Here is an 11,468-nt window from a genome sequence, read left to right as displayed (position 1 = left end):
ACGTAGGGTAATTGTTACAGCCAGATCTATTAGAGGGTTGATGGAAGCCCAGCTGCTGTGAGATATTTAACCCTGGATGCTAGACAGAGTCCTGGGGCACAAGCTGTGGGGTACACTGGCTGTAAGGCTGTGACCTAATACCAGGAGGTATTTTCCATGGCTAATTATAAACATTAGCTAATCTGTTTCCGCTGCCTCTAGAGATGTCTGCTAGCAGGTTGAGGTAATAAAATGAAGGGAGAGAAATCACCCAGATTTTAAAACCTATTTACTGAAGTTTATGAACCAGGATAACGTGCAACTGCTTTGCACAGTTCCACGTTATCTCCTGACACAATGTAGAGACGTGTGGGGCCTCCACTTAGAGCAGAGGATTGTACAGGGAAGTTCTGTGCTTGCCTCTCCCACAACTTGCTGCATGGGCATCATTTAATCTCATCGTGCCTCAGGTTTTGCCTCTGTCAAGTAGGGATAGTAACGCCCACCCACCTCCGAGGGGCGTCATGAGGCTTCGTCAGCTGAGCTCCACAGTCACAAGCGTCTGCATCTGTGCAAATTGTTATTGTGACCACTATATTCTACATGGAGGGGCATGGGGGAGGTGTGTTCCATCCATATACCGATGTACAGTCAGCAGGGGCTCCAACAGGCATGGCTGTCAAGGTGTTAAGAGAGCTGTCGAGTGGCACAAGGAGCTAAGAAACTCCGATCCCAAGGTACAGTTGATTAGATTGTCCCCTCTGTCCCTCCCCACCATAGTGTGTCTATTGTGTGTGTGGTAGGAGGGAGCAGGCTCTTCCTCTGAAACTCACCCATTAGCGCCTCTCCATTCCCGCCTTTGAACACCTCTTGGATGGGAAGGGGGATCCTGGGGTCCCCGGCTGGTGTAGATTGGCAGAGCTCTATTGAAGCCAATGAATCCCTGGGTGATTTATGCCAGCTGAGGATCTGGCCCGCTGACCCTACACTTAGCAGAGCTGAATGAGGAAGGGACAGAGATCGGGCTACAGTGGATGGTCTGTTAACACGCTGAAAATTGATGGGCAGCCATGTCAGGCCCAAGGTTCCCGAGGGGGCCCAAGGGCTTTACTGGGGAAGGGTCAGCAGGCTCCCTGGCACTACTGGAAAAGCAGGAGAACAGGATCTGTGCTCATCTCCATCCCCGCCATGAAGCCAGGCTTCTCCACGGGGAACTGATTGCAGGTGAAAGCTGCTGTATTGACATTCTTGGAGTATGAAGCTTGGTGCTTGTCATCCCCACAGCAGGTACCCCCACAGGGCAGGCTCCCTCTCCTCATTCCAGGGCAGCGCATCACTCTGCCCAGAAGGGATCCTTGCTAGAGGGTGGCAAAGGGCATTGTACCACCCAGGGCCTCTCTGATGAGCAGAGTGCCCAGGCCGGCTGGCACAATGACGCAGACGCGTGCACCCTGGGCACCAGGCTGAGTCTGACCAGGTCGGTTTGTACACTGAGCAGCCACCAAGCAATGGCTGGCATTCGCTTGGGGTGGAGTTCAAGGCATGACTTAGAGCTGAAGGCTGTCCACTGGGGTGGAGCGAGTCCCTTCGGCCAGAGCACAGGGAGGGGGGACAAGCCGGGGTTCGTGGTGACTCCTGAGTGGGCCCCCTGCAGTTGCCAATCTCGCTCCCACACCCCTTCGCTGCCTCAAGCCCTCCCCACCTTGCAGGGGCAAGGACCTCCCCCAGGAGTCCTTGCCCCTGGTCCCACTGGGTCTGCTGTGACAGAATCGCTGCCAAGGATCGTGGGGCGTCACCTGGGTGGGCAACAGCCGAACGGGAGGCCCCGGTACGAAAAGGCAGTGAAGACGCCACGTTAGAGCAAGCGACACAGTTTGACCAAGCTGGGGGTAGAGTGAGCGGCTGCTGCTTTCAGCGCTGTGGCGGGGGGGGTGAACATGCGGGGCTGGCAGCTGTATCATTAGAGCTCTGGCCTGTGCATGGTCACTCGCTCTGCAGAGGCAAACAGCCCTTGCTCACAGGTGGGCCTGGGGAAAGCCCAGGGGGCACACGGCAGGATTCAGCCTTAGCTGCTTCTCCTGCAAACACTGGGACAAATGGTCTGTGACCTACAGGGCTAGTGAAACAAGGGGCCGGCGAGACTGATGGTCTGAGCTGTGCACGTTCCCAGCTCCCTCTCCCTGACCCCAAGCACCCTGGACCACATCCCAGACTGCCCGCTGGCCACTGTTTCCACCCCGGCCTCCTGGCTTCCTCTCCCTGATCTGCCCCTTCCCCTACCTCCCTGATTGTTCATCTTCCCAACCCTCCCCACCCCAAAACACGTTCAGGGTGGACGTGTGTCTGGCTGCCTGCTCAAATCAAAGCTGGTGCTTCCCCTTCTAAGTCTGGGGACTCCCGTACCCAGAGCCCGTGATACCTGGAGACAGGAGTGACTGTCAGTTGATTTGGCTGTGGGACAGCAGGAGGGAGCGAGGCCTTACTCTTTACACTGTGATCGGACAGATTAGCCCAGGCGAACAGTGCCACCCCCTCTCACAGTGGTGTCAACGTTTGCTTCTCCCCAGCATGTTCTCCAGTGGAAACATCCCCTGAACCAAACCTCACCCTCTCTTAGAAGACTCCGCAGTTCTAGAGCCAGAATCTTCCCAGGGCCCATCTCAGAGTGTCAGAGCCTACAAGAGACCACTGTGGTCATCCCATCTGACCCCCTGCATTCCAAGCCATAGGGATTCCTGCACTGGGGCGGAGCTAGAGCGCACCTTCTAGGCAGACACCCATTCTCAGTTTAAACCAGGACCTAAGCAACTTGCCCAAGGCCATACACAGAGTCAGTGGCAGAACCAGGAATTGAAGCAGGTATCTCTAGGGCTAGCCTGATGCCCGAACCACAAGGTCCCATCCTTGCTCTCCACCATCAGATCAGTCATCCCCGTCCTCATTCACCACCACTCCTGTCAGCATACAAACAGCTCCCAGGAACCCATCCCTGCCACGGCGTCTAGGAGAAGGGAGACCCAAACCGCTGAGTAGCCACAAGATCTCACTGCTGCCACCCTTGACCTGCCTCAGCCTGTTCCTTGTCCCCATTGGGAGTCACTCAGCCTGTCCCCATCGGGAGTTACTCTCACTCACTTCCAAGTTTGGCTGTGAGCTCTCCGGGCCGGGGCCAGTAGCTGTTGTACGAAGTGCCCGGTGCACTCCGGGTGCTAAAGCCAAGGTGCCAGCACATGGCTGCTCCTGCAGTAACTTCTCTAGTGCTTCGTCCAACCTGATCTTATGGGATCAAAGAGACAGGGCTTCCAACGCTTCTCTCTCCTCCCAAACCCTCCTTAGTCCCTGTGTCCTTGGCGATGCCACCTTCTCTGTCAGTCAGGCCCGCAGGTTGCCTGTTATCTGGTCTCCCACACAGGCCTTCACCTCCCATCCATATGAAACACAACCAATATTGTCGCATGGTTTCCTTACACTCTCCCGTTAGTTTGCCTGTATCCCTCTGTTGCCTTTTGTCTTAGACTGGAACCTCTTTGGGCCATAGACTGTCTTTTAGTTCTGTTTGTACAGCACCTAACACAATGGAGTCCTGCTTCATGACAAGGGATCTCAGGCGCTACGGTAATACCAGGTAATAATAATCGGATCATCTCCCTGGCCTGCTGTTCTGACCACATCACTGCCTCTCCCTCTGCCTTTCCCAACGCATCACGTTCCTGCTCCTTGTCCTCACCTTCAAGGCCCTTCGTTGATCTGCCCCTCCCTACTTATCCATTCGCCTCTCATTGCACTGACCCCAAGCCCGACTGTTCTGCTAACGACTTGCTGCCCTTCTAGGGACTTGACCTGCAACCGTCTTTGCTCCTTCTCCCAAATTGATTCCTGGGCGTGGAACACCTTCTGCATTGATCTCTGCCGGGAAACGGCCCTCTCCTCCATGGTCTAGTCATGGAGAGGTTGAGACACAGGTGGGTGCAGCGGGCGTGAATATTGTTTATTAAAAATTAAAACTCAATGAATATAAAATACAAACATATTCAAATATACAGGCACTACCCCCCCCCCCCCTTCCTACCGTGATCGTCTTCTTGCACTGTAAGATTTTGGAGCCGGAGTCTGTCTTCATGCGGGCGCAGACAGCACCTACTACGTTGTGCATGATCTCCTCCCCCTCCCAATGACAACAGCAGCAGCTTTCCTGGGGAGTGTCTTTCACCAGCTCTCAGACCTAACCATCCTGATACTCATCCTAAACCTTCCTTTGCCCACTTTCATCCCAGCGACAATGCCCCATGAACAGCCTACACCCTCCAAGCACCATAGCTCCAGAGTGTTCATACCTTCCCCACTCACCCCATCGTATTTGCTGAATCAAGCTATCCATGCAGTCCCGGCCCTTTAAGTTTCCAACTCCCCTGCAGGGTGAATTCCATTGAACACCACCAAGCTCCTCTTTAAAGAGAGACACTTCTTTCCAGCACTAGAGGAGAAATTTTAAAGGGCCAGGACTGTGTTTAGTTCTTTCACCCTTTCCTTATAAGTTAATCCCTCTTCAAGAAAATGCACCAGCCTCCAGCGTACTGGGTCTAATTCCTCTATTGGAAAGTACGGCAGGATCCCAAAGCAAACTAACCCCCTACGCTACTATGGAATGTAATGCCGGATGCAGAATACTGCTACTAGCCATGGCCTCTTCTCCAGGCATCAAGACCTATTGCGGGAGGATCCAGGTAACATCCCCCAAGAGAAAATTAGATTCACCTCTCTTCTTCTTAGCGTATGCGCAATATGCTTCAGGTGGCCCATATCCAGGATTCATCACTGAATTCGGTCTGCTGGTTGGGTCACTAGCTTCCCTGCCCAGGTACTGACAGGGAGTATGACGTGAACGAAATTGCAGCATGTTTCCTTCTCTACATGGTGTACGATGCAAACTGCTTGCACCTCATAGGGAAGTATTCTACAGAGAGGGGTTACGAGGAATGCAGTGTAGCTGGCACAGAGAGTGCAGGAGTCTTTAGGATGTAACCCTTAGGAATGGGAAGATAAGCTGAGGTGGTCCGAAAGCAGTCATTCACACAATGCACAGAACTCCATCCTTCCTGCTATATAGCGGGTCTTCCGTAACCATTTAGCTGTAGAGAGTCATTTGCATCCAGTAGAAAACAAAAACCTTGGGAGATGCATCATTCCAAACTTAAATTTCTAGGAGGAGGGGGAAAAACAAGGAAAGCAAATCACTGGTGGACCATTAACAGACTAAGGTACTAACTCAGTGGGCCAGGGTGGCAGAAATATCATGGCCCGTTTCCTACCCGTGTTATATTTCTAATGCTGCCTTCTCTACCTCTCTGCTAAAGACTTTCTGCCATTGTTCATCATCTTTCCAGGTTTCAGAGTAGCAGCCGTGTTAGTCTGTATTCGCAAAAAAGAACAGGAGGACATGTGGCACCTTAGAGACTAACAAATTTATTTGAGCATAAGCTTTCGTGAGCTACAGCTCACTTCATCGGAGGCATCTTTCCATGGTCTGTCTTCCTTCTCTTAAAAAAAAATAAAAGCTACTCTTGCATTCTGTACTGATAATCCAGGGCATTAGTCACACTGCGATATCTGAGGCCAATAAATAAACATCCCTATTCAACACATGACAGTGACACGCCCCATATGCATGCCTAGGGAGACGCATATATTCTATAGCATTTTTCTGAGAACAATGTGTCGTGTCTATCAAAGTGGTGTGGCACTGGAAAGAGCCAATCGCAGCTTACAACCGCCGCTGTTTGACATTTTTTCGACAACTGAAATTGTGATGATTTTTTTCAACTTGCAAACGTAAAAACCTTTCAGGATTTGGAGAGCCTCTTTCTGGTTTCCCCCTCCCAGAGACGTCACTTCCTGCCTTCCCCTATGGCACTTCCTCTCCATCTTCAGGCTCCCATGCTGCAGGGCTTTGATAAGGGCAACATTACAGCCTGAGCTGAGCTCCTTGCATCCGAGTTGCTCTCTCAAGCAGGGAAGAGAGGAAAGGGTTCAGTTTAAAACCAAACCAAAGCTCACTTCCTTGCTTCCTTCTCTTTTTAATAGAGAGGCTGGGGACAGGGGGGTGGGTTAGTTTTGAGCTGCAGTGAGTTATAAACTTTTGAAGATTTCCCCATTGCTCCCCCTTGTTCCCCCCACTTTCTTCCGGCCTCGCTTCAGAGTTTGACAGGCCCATTAGAAATCTATTCCCTCTGGCCCGACCCTTTCAGAGCGTATTAGTCAGACAATCCATTAAAGCTGGGCACATTCTTTAGCTAATGCCCTTCTGTGAAATTAAAGGAGGGTGGAAATATTCCATCAAAGTCAGCCACATCACCCTTGATGAGTTACTGTAATTCTATGCCGCAGCCAGCCAAGGAAGGAGAAAAAGAGAGAGAGAGAGAGAGAGAGAGAGAGAGAGGAAGGCGGGGCAGGTAATCAGTCCTCTGCCATACGCTGAGAACGAATATTAGGACGTCAGGCCTGGCACGGTTGTTATGGGAACCCAGCACCAGAAGTGAAGCTGCTCCAGGAAGAGCCCCAGCAGTGCTCACTGAGCTGTGGCTGGGGAAGGCACGGAGATGCATTTTCAGAATTAATGTCAGAACCGGAGGTCCTGGTGCTACCAACTGCCCACAACAACAGCCAGTGTTCTGCAAATATCTGCCTGTCATCCCAGGAGAACATCTCCAGGCGTCCATCACGGCTTGGCCATTGCGCCGAGCGCCGGCTGCATTGCCAATGCACGACGTTGTATAGCAAAACATCCACCACAGCTCTTTACAAAGGAGCGTCGGAACCATTAGCCCCCCTTTTACAGCTGGGGAAATTGAGGCACAGAGCAGGAAAGCGACATGCACAAGGTCTCACAGATCAGTGGCAGGGCTAAGAGGAGAATCCCAGTTTCCCGGCTCTCAGTCCTGGTGCGCTGCTGCTGTACCTGAATAAAATAACCAGCTCTCCTTTCTTAGGGTCTGGCTCTCGGTAGGCTAGGGAAGGGTGGGTAACATTAAGGTAGGGCAGACAGGGGAACGCAGGGAGAGCAGTGGGGTGAGAAAGCAAAGTGGTAGAACTGAAGGCAGCCTGCCCCACCTGCAGTGACAGAGGGATGGGAGCCCGGTAGTGGAATGAGAAACAGCCCTTCTGAATACGCTCCCTCTTTGCCGCTAACCTGTTCATCTTTCCTGCCCTGCTTCTTCCCGCCATAGGCCACCACCCTGCCAGGCCTCTTCGTCAATAGAAGGGGTTTTGGCAGAGATTGACGGACCCCCGCTCTAGGCCTGGTGGTTAGGACGCTGACAACCCACATTTACTCAGAGCCAAGTATTTTATCCCAGAATCAGGCAACGTAGGGACGCAAAGCTGGGTTTCCCACATGCCGGCTGGTGCCCAGACCACACAGGACATTTTGACACCATTCTGTTTCCTCAAAAGCAGGCTCCAAAATCACACAACCTGGGAAGCTGCCATCTGCCTTCAGCCCTGGGGCTCCACTAATGTCATTGGGAGAGACGGGCGCTTGGCAGGACTGGTCCTACATCTGGCAATGGCCGCCTTCATCCTACTGGATTCCTTCACTGGGAAGAGGGGTTCTTAGTGGTCTAGCCACCATCACCTGCCGCCTAACTTCCCATCAGACAGGGCTGTGTTGTGCAGTGCTCCCAATAACAAACGGCCTGGAGCATTTCCCTTTGCCATCCCTGTGCTCCCGCAATGCGGCAGTGAGAGGCAGGAGTAAATTAGCTGTTGACGAAAAAAGCAAGATGTAAGGGAGACCACAGACTCATGTAGGGCATAAGGGGCTCCCCCTGCGTCTCTGCCCACACCCACCATGCTGGGTTGGGATGGGCCCCTATTCTTTACCAACCGAATCCAACATAGAGCCTTGAAAATGGTGGCCCCAGAATGAGCCCTGCAGGAGTGCCCCAGTGGAGACAATGAGAGCTGGTCTTGCTGGCTGAAAGTGGCTCTTATAAATGAGAGACAAGAGCGGGTTCCCTCTAGTTCATCCCTTCATCAGAGCTGGATAATGCCCTACATGCTATCCCCCAGGGCTTGGCCCAGGTTGCATTTTGGCTGTGAAGGAGCTTAAGGGAGCCTTGCACTCACCTCTCAATGAGTTGCTGTGGGACTGGGCACCTAATATAAGGCTTGTACCACTCTCCTTGGGCTACTAACACACAGTCCAACAGCCCGCTAAACATTGCTTTTCTCCATTCCATCCCAGTTAAATCCCCTAAGGCAGTGGCTCTCAACCTTTCCAGAGTACTGCACCCCTTTCAGGAGTCTGATCTGTCTTGCATACCCCCAAGTTTCACCTCACTTCAAAACGACTTGCTTACAAAATAAGAGATAAAAATACAAAAGTGTCACAGCAGAGTATTACTGACAAATGTCTGACTTTCTCCTTTCTACCATATAATTATAAAATAAATCAAATTGGAATATAAATATTGTACTTACATTTCAGTGTACAGTAGATAGAGCAGTACAAACAAGCCACTGTCTGTATGAAATTTTAGTTTGTACTGACATCGCTGGTGCTTTTTATGTAGCCTGTTGTAAAACTAGGCAAATACAGTAAAAGCTTTTTTATCCAGCATGGGGGGAATGGTGGTGCCAGTAAGTGAAAAATTCCAGTTAACTAAGAGGGAGGGAGTTTAGGTGCGGGAGGGGGTGCGGGGCATGGGCTCTGGGAGAGAGTTTGGGTGTGGGAGAGGGCTCAGGGCAGGGGGTTGGGGTGCAGAAGAGTTTCAGGGTGCAGGACCCTGGGGGTGTTCACTTCAGGAGGCTCCCTGCAAGCGGCGACCTGTCCCTGCTGTTCCCAGTCAGAGGCATGGCTAGGCGGCTCTGCGCGCTGCCCCTGCCCCACCCAGAGTGCTGGCTCCGCAGCTCCCATTGGCCGGGAACCGTGGCCAGTCAGAGCTGCGGGGGGCGGTGTCTGTGGGCAGAGGCAGCGCGCAGAGCCGCTGGGCCGCACACTAACTCCCTCGCAGAGCCGCACCCCCTCCCGTACTCTGAACCCCTCCTGGCCATTTCTCCGCCTAGGAGCAGCAGGGACATGCTGCTTCCAGGGAGCCACACAGAGCCAGGGAGGGAGCCTGTCAGCCCTGCGCCAACCGAACTATAAACTGGACTTTCTATGAAGATTAGAAATGCCAGTTTAGAGAGCTTTCTGGATAAAACAGCTTTTACTGGATCTAGATGAACTGATGTACCCCCTGGAAGACCTCTGTATATCCCCAGGGGTACATGTGGCCCTACTTGAGAACCACTGCCCTACGGGACCACTCCATGCAATGCCTCTGCCTGCTGCCCGGCAAATTTGTACAGGCAATTGTCACAGTGCTTCACCAGCAGCTTTTCTCTGACTCCTTTTAACCTTTGGAATACATTGGAATATTTTCAGCTTTTCCCCTGTAAACCAGAGTCCAGAATCTGCCCTCAGCTATGTCTGCGCAACCCACGCTGGCTCCAGATTTGCATTAGTTCATTGAACTGTTTACGCTGGTCCTAATGAAAGTTTCATCAGCACTGAAAGTAGGAATAATAAAGCAGGGGAAGGTCCTCCAAGATTTGAGCCTTTGCTGAGTGAGTGCTGAGGAGGAAGGCTAAGCAGTCCCTGAAATGAGCTTCTGGATCATCTCTCTCTGCTCCACTACATTTCCTTCAACCATCGGCTGCATTCCCATCTTGTTCCAGCTCTGATGGATCCTGTCAGATTGTGTCCCATCCAGCTTCTTAGATCTCTCCCGTTGCCAAGCGAGCATGCACTTAAAGAGCCAAGGTTGTTGGTCTCCCTGCATCCAGACAGTGCTGGCTCTTGATATAGCTACTGAGTTATTACTAATAAACCACTGGCTTTTGGTGCAACCGCACATGGGACTTTGTATACTTCTGCCTCCCTCCTGCACCTCCCCACAGCAGAGCGCCAGGGAGAGGGGAGGACATGGGGGGGGGGAAGGACCAAAGGAAGAGACAGCATTCGTGAGTCCCCTCTGCAGTGAGGGGATGTTTGCTGTGGGCCAGCAGACCGGGATGCCCTAGGAACGGAAGACAGGAGCCCTCTCCACAGGACAGGGAAACAAGCTCCCTTAACAGTACAGAAGCAGCAGAAAAGTTAAAAAACATTCAACTACGTTACTTGTCCCAGGACAACGGGGCGAATCTTCCCCATCAGCCCCCCCACAAGCTGTGCAGCTAGTTCAGGGGCAGAACCCACAATGCTGCATCGAGAAGCTCACCTTGCACGCTTGCCAATGAGAGTGGTGAGCAGGATGTCACTTCCCTCCTCCTCACCACGGAAGATGAGGCAGGTGACATCAGGCCCAACTCCAGATCAAATGCGTGCACGAGAGACAAGACTGTTTGGAGAGGTGTTTACGGGGAGATGTGAGTGAAAACCCTGGGAATGCAGGTTTCACTGTAGGGAGGGTTGACAGAACAGATCAGAAAGCAAAATCAAAAACCTGAAACCAATTTTGCTTTGGCTTTTCAACAAAAAGTGACCAATTGTTCTGTAAAAACAAAAACATGTCATTGAGTCAAAGAGCTATTTTCCATTGGGCAAAAACTTCCAACAGACAATTTTGGAGCAGCTCCATGGAACAACTTCAATGGGCAGGGATGGTGTCCCTAGTCTCGGTTTGCCAGAAACTGGGATTGGGTGACAGGCGATGGATCACTCAACGATTGCCTGTTCTGTTCATTCCCTCTGGAGCACCTGGCATTGGCCACTGTTGGAAGACAGGATACTGGGCTACATGGACCTTTGGTCTGACCCAGTATGGCCGTTCTTATGTTCTTATAAGGCACTGGGTCAGGAAACAAGGGAAAGAGAACTGGGGTTGGGGGGTGCCAGGTCTTGCACCTTTAGCTTGTTTTGAGTGACATCTTTCATTTGAGTCTCCAAGTTCCCTTAACTTCATCCAAATGTGGGGTCCCTTCCTTTTACTGTTGGAAGTTATTTATATCCAAAATAAAAACTCACAGAACTGAGATTTCAGAGAGAGTTACTCACAGTAAAGGAAGGAATCCCATGGCGTTTGAAGTTTCTTGCATGTGTCCCTCTCATTTTGGTTCCTTGTCATATGTTGCAGCCCACATTTGGAGGGGAAGGATGGGCTTAAGGACCAGGCTCCAGATGAGCACTTCAGAAACCTCTGCCATAGAATTCCCTGTGTGACCTTGGCCAAGTCACTTAGACCCTGATCCACCACTCATTGAACTCCAAGGGCCATTGGATCAAGCTTTCAATCATTCCGGGCCTCAGGTCCACATCTGTAAAATGGGGATAATAATTTCTCTTTTGTCTGTGTTGGCTGTTTACACTGTAAGCTCTTTGGGGCAGGGACTGTTTCTTACTATGTGTTTGTACAGTACCCAGAACTATGGGTACCCCAATCTCAGCTGGAGCATCTAGGTGTTCCTGTAATACAGCGGATAAGCCACACCCCATTTCGGGGCCTCAGCTG

General features: G+C 51.7%; 1 protein-coding gene across 7 annotated transcripts in view; it reads right to left on the bottom strand.

The window, feature by feature from the left end:
- Nucleotides 1-11,468, bottom strand: part of CNTFR (ciliary neurotrophic factor receptor) — a 446,573-nt gene that overhangs the window by 231,538 nt on the left and 203,567 nt on the right. Inside the window, exon 1 of one of the 7 annotated variants that reach the window (XM_043514907.1) lies at nucleotides 11,015-11,154. The exons of 4 other annotated variants lie outside the window; for them this stretch is intronic. In XM_043514907.1, the coding sequence (XP_043370842.1) occupies nucleotides 11,015-11,068 (54 nt within the window). In that variant the 5' untranslated portion in view covers nucleotides 11,069-11,154. Of the gene's footprint in view, nucleotides 1-11,014; nucleotides 11,155-11,468 lie in introns of those variants that run through there. 2 more of the 7 variants (XM_043514905.1, XM_043514906.1) reach the window with 2 other exon arrangements.

Source organism: Dermochelys coriacea, chromosome 5 (genome assembly GCF_009764565.3).
Source record: "Dermochelys coriacea isolate rDerCor1 chromosome 5, rDerCor1.pri.v4, whole genome shotgun sequence".
Lineage (NCBI taxonomy): Eukaryota > Metazoa > Chordata > Testudines > Dermochelyidae > Dermochelys > Dermochelys coriacea.
Note: the sequence above shows the minus strand (reverse complement) of the source record. Positions and strands in the feature narration are given on the sequence as shown.